General features: G+C 38.5%; 1 protein-coding gene across 1 annotated transcript in view; it reads left to right on the forward strand.

Moving 5' to 3' along the window:
• LOC311070222 (adhesion G protein-coupled receptor A3-like) overlaps positions 1 to 16,127 on the forward strand; it is a 117,769-nt gene that overhangs the window by 57,586 nt on the left and 44,056 nt on the right. The window contains exons 9-10 of the mRNA XM_084093969.1: positions 12,372 to 12,561; positions 12,960 to 13,168. Of these exons, the coding sequence (XP_083950095.1) occupies positions 12,372 to 12,561; positions 12,960 to 13,168 (399 nt within the window). The remainder of the gene's footprint in view (positions 1 to 12,371; positions 12,562 to 12,959; positions 13,169 to 16,127) is intronic.

The following is a 16,127-nucleotide window of genomic DNA, read 5'->3' on the forward strand; positions in this document are numbered from 1 at the left end:
GCCGCAGAACACAAACTCATCTGACCTCGACTGCTTCAACAAAACCATAGCAACAGTTTCAGAACCTGCCGAAATGAAGAGTTGGAGATCTGTGTGAGTCGAGTGGTTTGAATAAAATGTAAAGCATGACACAAGTTAGAGAGAAAGCACTGCATCAGGGGTTAAAGGAGAACTCCGGTCAATTTTAACATTGAGCTCATTTTTTTGTAAATGTGGAGTGCTGTCAGTACAGAGAACAACGACAAAAATCGGTGTTGCCTACACCGTGTTATCCTCTTTTTCAAATTTCATGTGAAAGATATGAATAAAAATGATGTTTATTCAGCCAGCGCTCATACCTGTATTTACATATCCTGTTTTCGGTCGAAGTCCACAGTAATCGATTGTCGAGTTCACGCGCGTGATCATAGGTAACTAAACCTATGCGCGTGAACTCGACAATCGACTACTGTGGACTTCGACCGAAAACAGGATATGTAAATACAGGTATGAGCGCTGGCTGAATAAACATCATTTTTATTCATATCTTTCACATCTACTGCAGTCAGATTGACCCGCGTTCACCCCGAAGGAATCACTCACATTGGCTGTGCACTTGTAATGACACATCAAGGATGTTAAGAGGGTAAAAGCAGGTTTAAAACTTGCCCCATTGAAGTCAACAGGGTGCAAATGTTAAAAAGAGGATAACACGGTGTAGGCAACACCGATTTTTGTCGTTGTTCTCTGTACTGACAGCACTCCACATTTACAAAAAAATGAGCTCAATGTTAAAATTGACCGGAGTTCTCCTTTAAATAATAATCAAGAGTCTGTGTGTGTGAGTGAGTGAGTGAGTGAGTGAGTGAGTATGTGTGAGAGTCTGTGAGAGTCTATGTGTGTGAGTGAGTGAGAGTCTGTGTGAGTCTGTGAGAGTCTGTGAGAGTCTGTGAGAGTCTGTGAGAGTCTGTGAGAGTCTGTGAGAGTCTGTGAGAGTCTGTGAGTCTATGTGTGTGTGTGAGTGAGTGTGAGTCTGTGAGAGTCTGTGAGTCTATGTGTGTGTGTGAGTGAGTGAGAGTCTGTGTGAGTCTGTGTGAGTCTGTGAGTCTATGTGTGAGTGAGTGAGAGTCTGTGTGAGTCTGTGAGAGTCTGTGAGTCTATGTGTGTGTGTGAGTGAGTGTGAGTCTGTGTGAGTCTGTGAGAGTCTGTGAGTCTATGTGTGTGTGTGAGTGAGTGAGAGTCTGTGTGAGTCTGTGTGAGTCTGTGAGAGTCTGTGTGTGTGTGAGTGAGTGAGAGTCTCTGTGAGTGTGTGAGTGAGTGTGAGTCTGTGAGAGTCTGTGAGAGTCTATGTGTGTGTGTGAGTGAGTGAGAGTCTCTGTGAGTGTGTGAGTGAGTGAGAGTCTCTGTGAGTGTGTGAGTGAGAGTCTCTGTGAATGTGTGAGTGAGTGAGTCTGTGTGAGAGTCTGTGTGTGAGTGAGTGAGAGTCTCTGTGAGTGAGTGTGAGTCTGTGAGAGTCTGTGAGTGAGTGAGAGTCTGTGTGAGTGAGTGAGTGAGTGAGAGTCTGTGTGAGAGTCTGTGTGAGAGTCTGTGAGTGAGTGAGAGTCTGTGTGAGAGTCTGTGAGAGTCTGTGAGTGAGTGAGAGTCTGTGTGAGAGTCTGTGAGAGTCTGTGTGAGAGTCTGTGTGAGTGAGTGAGAGTCTGTGTGAGAGTCTATGTGAGTGAGTGAGTGAGTGAGAGTCTGTGTGAGAGTCTGTGAGAGTCTGTGAGAGTGAGTCTGTGTGAGAGTCTGTGTGAGAGTCTGTGTGAGAGTCTGTGTGAGAGTCTGTGTGAGAGTCTGTGTGAGAGTCTGTGTGAGAGTCTGTGAGAGTCTATGTGAGTGAGTGAGAGTGAGTGAGTGAGTGAGAGTCTGTGTGAGAGTCTGTGTGTGAGTCTGTGTGTGTGAGTGAGAGTCTATGTGTGAGAGTCTGTGAGAGTCTGTGAGTGAGTGAGAGTCTGTGTGAGAGTCTGTGAGAATCTGTGTGAGTGAGTGAGAGTGAGTGAGTGAGTGAGAGTCTGTGTGAGAGTCTGTGTGTGAGTCTGTGTGTGTGAGTGAGAGTCTATGTGTGAGAGTCTGTGAGAGTCTGTGTGAGTGAGTGAGAGTGAGTGAGTGAGTGAGAGTCTGTGTGAGAGTCTGTGTGTGAGTCTGTGTGTGTGAGTGAGAGTCTGTGTGAGAGTCTGTGAGAGTCTATGTGAGTGAGTGAGAGTGAGTGAGTGAGTGAGAGTCTGTGTGAGAGTCTGTGTGTGAGTCTGTGTGTGTGAGTGAGAGTCTATGTGTGAGAGTCTGTGAGAGTCTGTGTGAGTGAGTGAGAGTCTGTGTGAGTGAGTGAGAGTGAGTGAGTGAGTGAGTGTGAGTGAGTGTGAGTGAGTGAGTGAGTGTGAGTGAGTGAGTGTGAGTGAGTGAGTGTGAGTGAGTGAGTGAGTGAGAGTCTGTGTGAGAGTCTGTGTGTGTGAGTGAGAGTCTATGTGTGAGAGTCTGTGAGAGTGTGTGAGTCTGTGTGAGTGAGTCTGTGTGAGAGTCTGTGTGAGAGTCTGTGTGAGAGTCTGTGTGAGTCTGTGTGAGTGAGTGAGAGTCTGTGTGAGTCTGTGTGAGAGTCTGTGTGTGTGAGTGAGAGTCTGTGTGTGTGAGTGAGTGAGAGTCTATGTGTGTGAGTGAGTGAGAGTCTATGTGTGTGAGTGAGTGAGAGTCTATGTGTGTGAGTGAGAGTCTGTGTGTGTGAGTGAGTGAGAGTCTATGTGTGTGAGTGAGTGTGAGTGTGAGTGTGTGTGTGTGTGTGTGTGTGTGAGAGAGAGAGAGAGAGAGTGTGTGATTAATATAGGCCATCGGCCAATCTGCTCTCTGAAGCACTACTTTAAATGACGACATTTTTCATTTTGATCTGGAAAGACGTTGTTGTGTTCATTCTGATTGTGATAATGTTGAGGAAACACTGATCGCTCATGTTGTGATCTTCTCTACACATCTCTGTAGTTCCTCTGAATGATTCTCTGAGTATCGGCTGGTTTGCTCTGGTTTTGTGCTCCGCTACGGTTCGGCCCAGTTGTGTCAGTCTTCATAAAGTGTGTGTTGGCCTCAACTGCCCTCGACACAAAATACCAGCGTTTATCTGATGCATGGATGCAATAAAGCCCATCGTGAGGGGCAGTAAAACACTCTTTACTGGGGGTGTAACAATATATCGCAATATAAAAATGCAACAATATGTATTGTGGATAGTTCACCCAAGTCCAAGCCTGTTCATTTACACACCCACAATGTAAAACCAAAATTAGCATTTTAATCAACAGTGCATTTTTTTGATCACCTTTTATCATATGTCTTGGAGTATAGCAATAATATCGTATCGTGATATGTATCGAATCGTGACATGAGGGTATCGTTAAACTCCTACTCTTAACTCTAAGGATGATTCTTATGAAAAAAATGTTAAATGAAGTGAAACCATATTCTTTGATTTCTGTTAATCAGTTATCATCATTCAGGAGCTCTTTGAGGCGAAGTCTGACGAACAGGGATTCAATGTAAAGAGATCTGTCAGTCTCACAGTATAAATAACTACACATAATCACAGTTATCATCACTGAACAGCAGACGTCATCTTATAAAGAGACTCTGATTATTAAACACTGATTCTAATGAGCCGCTTTATCCATGAGAAACTTCCAGAGAAACGAGGACAGTGAAACTGCAGATGCTGGGATCCTTTCTATACTTTAGTCCTGTGCATTTGATGTCATAAAGTGCATTACAGAGCCAAATTAATGCATCAAAAATCTTTTATAATGCATTATATATATGGCTTTAAAGTGTTACTGAAAGTTTAAATCAGAGGTTGTTTGTTAAAGCTTTTTTAGGTGTGTTTTTAAGAGCTTTCCAGAGCCTCATTACGCTTTCTCACATATTCCCTTTCATGTAGTGTGTAATCGAGCTGTTTGTGAATGTAAAATGTCTACAAAGTTTCACAGATCAAAGTGCATGATAAATAAAAATATTGTGTCCTAAAAGAAAGAACTGATTCTGAACCGCTAAAACGAGTCGTCAGCAATTCCAGTCTTACTTCTGTAACATATCTACGTAGTTTGTAAATAATTTGCATAATGCCAGTCTTGATTGGCTGAACAGTGTCTCTTTGCCCCGCCCTCAAACACTGAAGTTTATCTGAGACTGGTTTGTAACTAATTTGCATAATGCCAGGCCATTGGCTGTCTGCTTTGCCCCGCCCTCAAACACTGAAGTTTATCTGAGACTGGTTTGTAACTAGTTTGCATAACGCCAGCCCATTGGCTGTCTGCTTTGCCCCGCCCTCAAACACTGAAGTTTATCTGAGACTGGTTTGTAACTAATTTGCATAACGCCAGCCCATTGGCTGTCTGCTTTGCCCCGCCCTCAAACACTGAAGTTTATCTGAGACTGGTTTGTAACTAATTTGCATAACGCCAGCCCATTGGCTGTCTGTTTTGACCCGCCCTCAAACACTGAAGTTTATCTGAGACTGGTTTGTAACTAATTTACATAACGCCAGCCCATTGGCTGTCTGCTTTGTCCCGCCCTCAAACACTGAGACTGGAAGAGTTTGGTTCGTGTTGTTCGTGTCGAGAAGACGCTGTTTTCTGCTGACAAAGCAAATCCACTTTGATGAGATTGATACGGTAAAACTGATACTGTTCGTATCACTGAGATCAAGAGCTGAGATTCAGATATGATAATGAGTGTTTGGTTTCTGACCAATCACAGCAGAGCAGCTCTCAGAGAGGCGGAGTTTAGAGAGACTGAATCTTCAAACTAACCGTTTCAGACTCTGAAAGGAAAGAGCTGATGGTGCAGTGGAGATTATGAGGACATTAAAGCAACACTAAGTAAATTTTTTTTTACCTTAAAATAATGTTTCCAAAATGGTTTCAGTGGTTCATCAAGTCGTAACAGGGTGAAAGGCACTTCTGGATTCGCTTTGCAGCCCTATATCTGCTATAACCGCGCTATGCAAGTTTGCCAAACTGGGTCGCGTTTCTGTAGTTCGAATGAGACATAAGAAAACTACAAATTTGACTTGCTTTACGTCAAGCGTTACAATAGTCATTATTTAGTTCTTCTTCGTTTCTGATGTCGCAATACATCATGCTTTCTTGAAATCATGCAACATACTCTACCTTGTCTGTGGACATCGTTCATTCAAAGCCGGTGCTGGATAAACAGTGAGTGTGTGTGTGACGGTCGGCTGCGGGCGGCAAAATTATTTACGACAGCGGTAATGGACAATTCCGCTTCCAACCTGTAGGTGGACCGAAGAGGAAAAGTTCCTTAGTGTTGCTTTAAAGTGTTTTGGACATTGGATGCATGTGAACCTGTTGGAGGAGATGCCAAAACAACATTAGGAACCTTTAATAGCACTCAGTTCTGGACCAGAATTTAAATTTACTTCATTAAGTGAATTTTGTTTTTCTTTCAGGATAATATGCGCTGGTAAATCGTGCATTAAATCGTGATTTTTACATTAGGAGTTGTTCGTCTGCATTAGAGGAGCTCAGCTGTAAGTTTCTGCGGTTCGTTCGACGTCTCGTTCGCTGATCAAACAAATCAAGACTCTCGGGCTTTTGGACATGCCAAAGAAAATATCGACTCCTCGGGAAAAACAATAAGCACATTACAGATCCAATATGAGGTGGAGACTGTGATGAGGCTTCTAGTAGTCACATGAAAGAGATGTGAAGCGTTGAAGAAACGTCAGAGCGTGACGCGGCTGATCATATCGAGGCTTTGATTCTGATGCAGACGGCAGAAATCATCATGATCATCATCAGGCAAAGTGACTTTGGCTGTTCAGATTAACACACTATATACTACTCTCACTATAGCTGTGTGTGTATCAGTGATACTGTTAAAGCGTTTGATGATCATTTAAATTAGTTATTTTTATATTTCTGTTTACATTTTCATTTTAGTTAAAGTCATTTTTATTAGTTTTTTTAAATATATCTACATTTAGCATTTTTTTTTCTTTTTTTTTTTTAATTAATCTTGTTTTTTAATATCTCTATATAGTTTTTATTAATTTTATTTCAGTTTTAGTCATTTTTATATTTTCTGTTTTATTTTCCTTTTGGGTTAAAGTTTTTTTTTTTTTTTTTTTTTTTTTTAATATGTCTATAGTTGTATTCATTATTATTATTTAAATTTTGTTTTAAAATTTTAGTTTAAATTTCAATAGTTTAAAAAATGTCTATATAGTTTTTATAAATTTTATTTCAGTTTTATGTTTTTTTTTATATTTTCTGTTTTATTTTCCTTTTGGGTTAAAGTATTATTTTTTAAAAAATATGTCTATAGTTGTATTCTTTATTATTTTCATGTTTTCAGTTTTTAAATTTTTACTTTTAGGTCTTTTTTTATTTCCTATTTTAATTTTAGTTAGTTAGTTTTTACTACATGGACATAGTTTTATTCATTTTTATTTTAGTTTGTTATTTTATATTTTCTGATTTCCATTTTAACTTTAAAGTCATTTTTATTAATTTTCTTTTCTTTTTTTCTTTAATTAAAATAATTCAATTTTGATTGAAGTCCATTTATAGATTTATGGATTTAAAATGCATTTTTATCAGTTTTTAAAAAAATATATATCTTTGTAGTTTTTCTTCATTTTTATTTCAGCTCTAGTTATTTTAGTAGGCTACATCAAATTAAACTAAATGAAAATTAAAAATGTTGCCTCAGCAACTATAGCTGAAATAAAGTAAGTTTAATTTATTTTTCTGTTTTATTAGTTATTTTATTTCAAGTTTATGGTTTTAGTTAACTATAATAACCCTGTACTTTATACTGTACACTCATATTTATGCATAAATACTTTTCTGTTGAAATGTGCATTATAAAACAGATGATTTTGATTGGATAAGTCGTGCTTGATTTCATTATAAAACCTTTTAATTTAATTTTAATTTAGCATACTAAATGAATGCAGCGAGTCGTTATATTGCTTGACAAGAGCAGACAGCCTATGGTTAATGAACTAGATACTTAAAGGAATTATTACTGCTATTAAATGCCTTATTGAGCATTCGCATCTTATATTTCTGTTACTCCCGAATTACTGTAATGCACTTTTATTTATATATTATTTATTGACCTATTTGATCAGACTGCCACAATATTGAATCTGAATGCAAAGTAACTGTATTTCAGAGATAATAACCAGATGCCGCTTACAATTCATGACACGCATGATCACGACAGCAATGTAAACGTGAACAAAGAAGAAAAAAAGCCTGATGATCATATTTGAGACTCATGATTTTCTAAAAGTCCAACTAGGGATTTAGACGAGTCTATTTGTGCACAGTAATTCATAAGTGAAGATCTTGCTGTAAAAGTCTCTGGTGTTGAATGATGTTCCTGCAGTGACTCTGCTTTCATCACGTCTGACTCTGAACAGTGGAAATGATTGATAAAAGCACATGAAAGCACCGGTATCGGTGAGAGATTGACGACAGAAAAGACTTCTTTAAATAAACCGAGAGCTTCATCCATCCTGTTGCATGGCTGGGTTTCTATGGGCTTCATCTCTCATGCCGTGTCCTTTTTTAGTCCTCTGATGATAAGCAAGAGTAATTTGAGTTCAGATCTTCCCTTTGAAACTAAATGAAGTGAATACAGTTATGCAGGAAAAACCCTTGTGTGGGTTTCTGACAAAATTACGGTTTAACATTCGGAAAATAAAGAAATTAAGACAGCCATAAAAAAAATTTGAATTTACAGTTGTAATAGAAAAATAGAAAAAAAATCTTAAAGTCCTTATGAAATCAAAATGTAAGCTTTTAGTATGAATATGTTTTATCTATAAGCAAAATTTGCATTTAGATGATATAAGTGTTCAAAAAAACTTAGTCTCACTTCTGCCAATATGAATCAATGATTTTGATGACATCACTCTGCACTTCAGCTCCTCATCTGATTTTCTGTCCAATCAAATGCTCTCTAGAATCTGAAGTTCCGCCCCCTACATTATGAACAGACAGTGAAGCTGCGGCTGAAGTCGGTCACTTGTTCTCACGTTGATGAATGAGTGCACTATAGAGGGGGAAGGGAGCAATTCAGAGAGTGTAAAGTCTTTCCATTGGGACGAATGAAGTCTGGTTTCACGTTAGCGTCACATGAACCGCTGGAGAACAGAATATATCGGACACATTTGAGTTCTGCACAGAATGCTGTATTTTAAAGCGATATGGAGGAGAAACGGTTAGATATTAGGAGGAAACTGCGGCTTTATTGAGCTCAACAGCTCTGAGCTGAGATGTAAACCAAACGCTACTGGCTATTTTTAAAAAGGGGTGGAGCTTATTGATATGCCCCGCCCTGTCTTCCTGTTTCAGTGGAAATTGTCAACACATTATGCTGCACGTTTCAAGGCACTTCAGTGGGACTTTAAATATTTTTTGATTCACAGTGAAATATGACAATATTAATATTTCTTCTTTTGTATATAGTAATTTTTATTTTGTGTAATAATAATAAATAATAATAATAATAATTATTATTATTATTATTATTATTATTATTATTCTCATTTATCTATAAAATCACAATTTGACCATATTGTTCAAACCTGGAAATTTGTTCAAATCATATTTTAAATCGTAATTGCAATTTTTATCAGCAAAATCACAATAATTATTTTTCAACCATAAATATTAGTATTGTAATTTTACAGTTGTAATGTAAAAAATATATTTTATTTTTCTGTCAAATATTGCAATAGTAATATTTCTTATTTTGTATTTTAATATTTCTATTTAATAATCATTATAATAATACTTTATTATTATTATTATTTAGTTATATTGATATATAAAATCACAATTTTAGCCAAATTGTGGAATCTGGATTTTTTTTAAACACTTTTTAAATCGCAGTCACTATTTTTTTATTTTTTTATTTTTTTTAATCTTTTTACGATATTCATTATTTAACAATAATAATAATAATTATTATTATTATTATTATTATTATTATTATTATCAGAATTTTAATAAAAAAATGTGCAATTAGATTTTTTCCTCCCAAATCATGTAGATACTATGGTATAAATTGTTTAATAAAGTTCCACAGCATATATTACCGTAATTATTTGGACTTTGTGCCATGGTGAGTAGCAATGGCATTGTTTAAAATACCTTGGACTACCACGTTAACACCATATTACATGAATACAGTAATCAGAATATCAGAAGTATTGAATTACCATCTGTACCACGGTACCGCCACAAAGTGCAGGGTAAAAGAAAATGCAATGATTTCGAGTGATTTATACAAACACCATGTTCAGACATGAATGATTCTTCAATGATTCAGATGCAGTTTTTCACCCATTAAACAGATGAAGGATCCCAGCACGTCCACCCTAGTATGTTAGCGATTCACATTTACATTTCCAAAGAATGTAAAAATCCAAAGTTCTAATATTCTGTGTGAAATCTCCTCTTTAATCCAAACATTGTAATGGTAGAGCGGCCAGTTGGCATGACAACGTTTTTATTATCTTTCTCTGCGTAATGCAACATGAATTCTCAAAGTGCAGTTCCTCAGAAGCGAGAGCAGAGAGTTTGTAAATGAGTCTGTTTCATCGCCGCTCGACATGATTCCTCCAGCTCTAAAAGCTTTCTGAAGCCCCGCTGCTTCAGTTCAACATTTACACAGTCCACAGTGTGTTTGATAAAGCTGCTAATAAAGAACCAGGACTGAATCGCACGCTTTATACACTCTACAAACATATTGGGTTGTTTCAACTCAAACGTGGGTCAAATATGGACAAACCCAGCGTTTGGTCTATATTTAACCCAACACTGGGTTAAAACAGTGTTTTGTAATGTTTTGCAGTGTTTTTGCATCATAAACCTCTCGTATGAATAATATCTGTGTCCTCCGAACTGTAATTCTGTCGTGTTTTGTGATCCGTTCTCTTTTGATCGAGCACTTTAATATTTCAAGATTTTACTGGACTGGAGCAGCTTCGGTTTATTATCCATACATCATTTTAGTATTTGAGGATCAAATATGATCATCAGGCTTTTGAGGAAGGTTTATTTGTTCATCTGTCAATCATCATTGTGTTGCATTGCATTATATGTTTTAAAACTATAGAGCTTTGATCATAAAACTAAAGCATCTTACTAACACATATTATTGACAGATATTGATATTTATATGCATTTTATGCAAGTATCTGCTATACTATTATATAGATTACATTACATTTACATTTACGCATTTGTTAGACGCTTTTATCCAAAGCGACTTACATTACATTTCAAGCTACACATTTATATTCCTATCAGTTCTTGCTTTCCCTGGGAATCGAACCCATGACCTTGGCGTTACAAGCACCAGCGCTCCACTGTTTGAGCCACAGGAAAGCTGAGGACGATCCACACACTTCTCCAGATCCAGTCGGATCTCATGCATCCACACATCAACGTTTCCAGAGATGAACTGAAGTGTGTGTGTTCGTGACGCCTGTACATGTGAACAGAGATGAACTGAAGTGTGTGTGTTCGTGACACCTGTACATGTGAACAGCAGTGCTGCATTGAAGAGCTGCTGGAATGTAATATGGACGCTGCAGTGCACTCTGGGTAAAGGCTGGAGGTGTGAGTCATGTATGGAAATCATGTGATCCCTGAAGAGGCGCCTGGATTTGTGAATGAACTCCTCGCCAGACGAATGCTGACTGGAGGCTTTCTGAGCTCATGTCGGATCCGCTGCGCTCCGGTTTAGAGGAACACTGGAGACGAGGAGAACGAGACCTTTAGTTCTGCACAGGCTCAATTATCTCCATCGGTCATGTGATCTGACGGCGGGAGTTTAACGCTCATTTGGGGAACGTTCTGTGTTTGCTGGGTATACACATACATTTAAGATTAAATAACATACATACACACACACACACACACACACACACACACTAACACTCACACAGTCTCAAACACACACTCACACACACACACACACAGTCTCAAACACACACACACACTTGCGCACACACACACACACACACACTCACACATTCACACAGTCTCAAACACACACGCACACTCTCTCTCTCTCTCTCTCTCTCTCTCTCTCACACACACACTCTCTCTCACACACAGTCTCAAACACACACGCGCACACACTCTCTCTCTCTCTCACACACACACACTCTCTCTCACACACAGTCTCAAACACTCACTCACTCACATAGACATAGACATACACACACACACATACTCTCTCTCTCTCACACACACATATATATGTATGTGTGAGTGTGTGTGAGAGAGTCTGTGTGTGTATCTATGTGTGAGTGAGTGTTTGAGACTGTGTGTGTGTTTGAGACTGTGTGAGTGTGTGTGTTAGTGTGTGTGTGTGTGTGTGTGTGTGTGTGCGCAAGTGTGTGTGAGTCTGTCTGTGTGATTGAGTGTGTGTGTGTGTGTGTGTGTGTGTGTGTGTTATTTAATCTATATGTGTATACCCAGCAAACACAGAGCGTTCCTCAAATAGTATTTGGTTCCTGTTTGTTGTTTTTGAGAACCAAATAATAACGTTCTAGGAACATTCTTCTTAGTGTTTTTTTTTTTTTGCAACCATAAAATAATGTTTAGAGAATACTGCAGGGAGGTTATTTTTAAATAACCTAAAAATATCTTAACAGAACATTCCATAATGGTTATTATTAATAATATTTTGCAACCATAAAATACCATTCCCAGAACACAGTATGTGTATATAAAAGTTATTTTATTATTTTTATACTAATATTAATTATAATAATTTTCTTTTTAACCAATTCTAATGTTATTTACTACAAGTGTTACTGTCCACGTGTTATTGCTTTAATTGCACATGTTTTACTTTAAACACTTGAATTCCTCTATAAAGCAAAGTTGAGTATGTAAATGATTTTTCTCTGGTTCAGTGTTGGGAAAAATAAAGTGGAACCCCAGCTAAATTATTTTAAAAGTGTTTTTGGAAACATCTTAGCAAAAACACACAATCTGCATCAACATCTGCTTATCGCCTTAATCTTAAATGTGTTTTAAGGCCCAAATGACATGCTTTCCCCCTTTAGCGTCTGCATTAGACTGACACATGTCCTGCTATTCTAACAGATAAAGAGGATGAGGATGATGATGATGATGATGTTTTATCAGCCTGCTGCTTTAAGCTGTCTGCTGCTGCTGATGTTGGTCAGAATCATTCCCCTCTGCGGCAGACCACAGGAAAGCAGAGAGAAAGAAGGAGGATAAACCCTGTTTCCTCTTCGCTCCAGCCTGTCAGATCCGCGCGTCTCCTGCACATGTTTCATATCCATTTCCCCGTTTCAGAACACGGTGGCCATCGCTTCCATTCATTTCCCGCTGGCTTTCCCTCAGTCTGAGGAGAACTCCACCTGTAAGCTGCAGCTGATCGTCTTCCGCAATGGAAAACTCTTCCCATGCACGGGGAATTCGTCAAATCTCGCGGACGATGGGAAGCGCAGAAGCGTTTCGACACCAGTTGCGTTCACCAAATTAGGTAATGCTGCATTTTTTTCATGCATTCGTTTTTTTAACCCAGCATATCCACACATATGCATGCATTAGTTGTTTTAAATGAAAAACGGCATTGCACTGGAGTATTTAGTAATATTTAGACGTTAACGTCACATGCAATTATGAGAAAACATGCGCGTGCTTGCACGATGTTGCAACAGTTGCGGTGCATTATTACACGAGTTCGAATAAGGTTATTTGTCTGCGCAATTAATCTAATTTGTATTGCAGCAATTAGACAATAATGCACGTTCATTCCAGAGTGGAATACAACGTCTCAAACGTGCATGTGTGTGTGATTGCCAGCTTTCATATGGTTTGTGGATGCATCTCTGGAGCACTTGAGGACTTGAGACTTGACGCAATGTGTTGCTCTCCTAGATGGGTGTAGCCCCGGGAGCCCCGTGCAGCCGGTTACCGTCGCTCTCCGGCACTTCTCGTTGGGTGTAGACCCCACCGCAGCATACTGGGATTTTGACCTGCTTGATGGACACGGTGGCTGGCGCGCGGAAGGCTGTCAGATAACCGGCTCCGCGCACAACACGACCACCATCCACTGCGCGCACCACAACAACCTCGCCGTGCTCATGGTAAGAGTCTCGTGCTCACGGTAAAGAGAGTCTCGTGCTCACGGGAGTCAGTGGAGGAGTGCTATAGTGTGTGGGTGCAGAGCCAATGAAACACGGCGAACATCCAAACACAAGTGGAAATATCATTTTTTGCAAGGGCAAATGGTGTGAGGTGAGGTATAGATACAGGTGCACGTGACCCTTACACTGCGAAGGACATGAGGTGCAAACAATGCTTCAATTTAAATCAATGCATGTAGCTTCAAAGCAGCTTTATGGAAATGCATATAATGCACATTCAAAATAACACTTTAGTCAAATAGTCTTAAAGAAATGTGTGCTGGATTGTTATATAGCAAAGAAGCGTCATATAGGCCTATACTGTGTGTACAATTTTTTTTAATGTTTAATTCTACACAGTATACCATAAATGCATTAAAAGTGCACGAATAATGTCATCTACGTTTTTAAATGTTAAAATATGAATTTAAAACATGCAACTATGAAAGTATAAAATATAAAAAAAAGTAAAGGCAGCTCTGGTGCGTCATCATTTGACACAGAAGTAAAGCAGCATCAGAGCCGCCTCAAGTGCATGCTTTATTCCTGCTTTTATGCTGCACTGAATGTGGAACAGAGTAAAAAATCAAACAAGATCCTTCTGGATAAACTCAAATCAATCATGAAAAAAAACAAAAAATGTGTTTCAGTCTATCCAGTCGGGTTTTATTTGATTCTTAAAGGATTCGGGATGTATCCCATTTGGATTGCTTCCAATTATGCTAGAAATACCAATAGAAACCCGCGAGGATTTATTCGACTATAGGGAAGGAGCGCAGAAAGCCCTTATACAACAAGTTTTCCTTAAAGGCACATCGCTGGATTTCCTGCTCGTGTGAAATGCATCATTAGCTTAGTGGTGACTGGAAGGTTTTAGGTTTAAACCTGACTAGAGCCGAGCCTGTAATAAGTGAGCAGTGTGTGGTTTGAGTAAATGAGTGATTAGTGAGTGTGTGTGAGGGCACTTGTTTGTTCGCCCCCTTCATTCTTCATGGCAGCGCGACGCGTCGCTTTTACGCGCGGCTTCTTCATGACTCTGTCGATCTGCGCTGGGACTCATGTTGGGAATATCACCGCGTGGAAGTGATTTAACGAGGATTTTTCCAGCGCAATGGCATCGGATCGTCCGTAGTGGCGCGAGCTCAAAGACGCCGAATGTTCACCGAAGATTGGGACTCCATCGACTGGGAGGTCAGAACGATTTATCATTCGCAATATGACATGAATGCTTCTGTTGTGAACGCTCGATCGAATTGTATTGGATTGTATTGTGTTAAGTGCGATGCTCAGGGAAACAGCGAGTGATGCTGATGATGCGCGAGAGGTGTGTGTGTGTGCGTGGAAAATCAAAGTCGATGTTTTGCATTAGACGACTTTAATCCGGATTTAATTGACTCGTGCGTGAAGATGAGACACGATATATTGGGTGTTTGTGTGCGTGGAGACCGAAGTGAAAGTGCAGCTGTTCTCTTTAAACTTCACGCGTTAAAGAAGGTGATATTGTTGCATTGCCATTCAGATGCTGTTTATTGTTGTGCTGTGCTGTGCATGTGAGCTTGTGAAAGAAAGCGTGTGTGTGTGTGAGAGAGAGAGAGAGAGAGAGAGAGAGAGAGAGCTGATGCAGTCACCACACCCGCAGTCCGCAGTGTCTGAGAAAAAGAGGCTTTCAAACCGTTTGCGACACACATTTATATCCCAGCCTCTTCATGAGCGCGAGGATGCTGGTGATTTGCGGTGTTTCTGCTGGAAATGGGTTTCTGGACCTGTTGCTCAGTTTCATCAGCTCTAGTTCTGGTGGAGATCACTGGTGTTCCAGTGCCAGTTCTCCATGAGCACAGTCAATCCTCTCATGCTGGAGTGATTTAATCTTGTTAAATGCTAAAGATTTTTGTGCCTATTTTTGTACAGTTGATCTAAATCAAAACCGGTCACATTGCACTGATAGAATATTGGTGCTCTGATAATATGATCAAATAATTTGAATATGACCAAATATTACTCTTTTATCTCAATAAACTGAAAAGAAAATAAACTGAAAAGAAGTTTTTTTCAAAAAGTTTCTGAAAATACACAATTTGCTCTAGGTATAAACATTAAGTTTGAACAATGCAGGAATTACCAGATTTGGTTTGAATCAATTTTATGAAAATAACACAAAAAGGCACAATAATACAATTACATTTTGGCATGTTTTGTGGAGAATAGGACAAAACTACTGATGATCTACAGTAAAAATACATCTGAGATTAAAGCAGCAAGTTCAGAAAGCCATTGCCTTGATGTATTCAATATCTGAATATATATATATTGTATATATTCAAATGTGAATCATATCATGTTTTTATTGGCATTGTGATTTACAGTGTTTTATTTGTTGTTCCCATATCTATTACAGTGACTTGCAGCCATGCTTGTTTCTGATCAGAGAAAATTAGACTTTCTTTCTTTCTTTCTTTCTTTCTTTCTTTCTTTCTTTCTTTCTTTCTTTCTTTCTCAAAAGTATTCTGGAAAATTGTCTGTTTCGTATTGTAATTGTGTTTCTGAACCTGTTGCTTTAATCTCAGATGTATTTTTACCGTACACTGTAAAAAAAAAATCTGTTAAATTTACGGTAAAATATCGGCAGCTGTGGTTGCCAAAAAAATTACCGTAAAAAATACGGTAGCAACATTTTAGATTTTACAGACTTTACTTAAATTTACAGTAATAAACCGTATTTAATTATCTGATATAATGTTAATTTACTGACCTATTGAAGTATTAATATCTGTTTTGTACCACAGTTATACACTGACACTAAACACCATCATGGTAACACATGTGAAATTTTAAAAATGCAATAAACATTAATTTAACAACATTAAATGTAACATAAAACCCTATGTACATAACTGATTAGAAAAAAACTAAGAAAACTATG

This window comes from Abramis brama (assembly GCF_963993115.1).
Source record: "Abramis brama genome assembly, chromosome: 19".
Lineage (NCBI taxonomy): Eukaryota > Metazoa > Chordata > Actinopteri > Cypriniformes > Leuciscidae > Abramis > Abramis brama.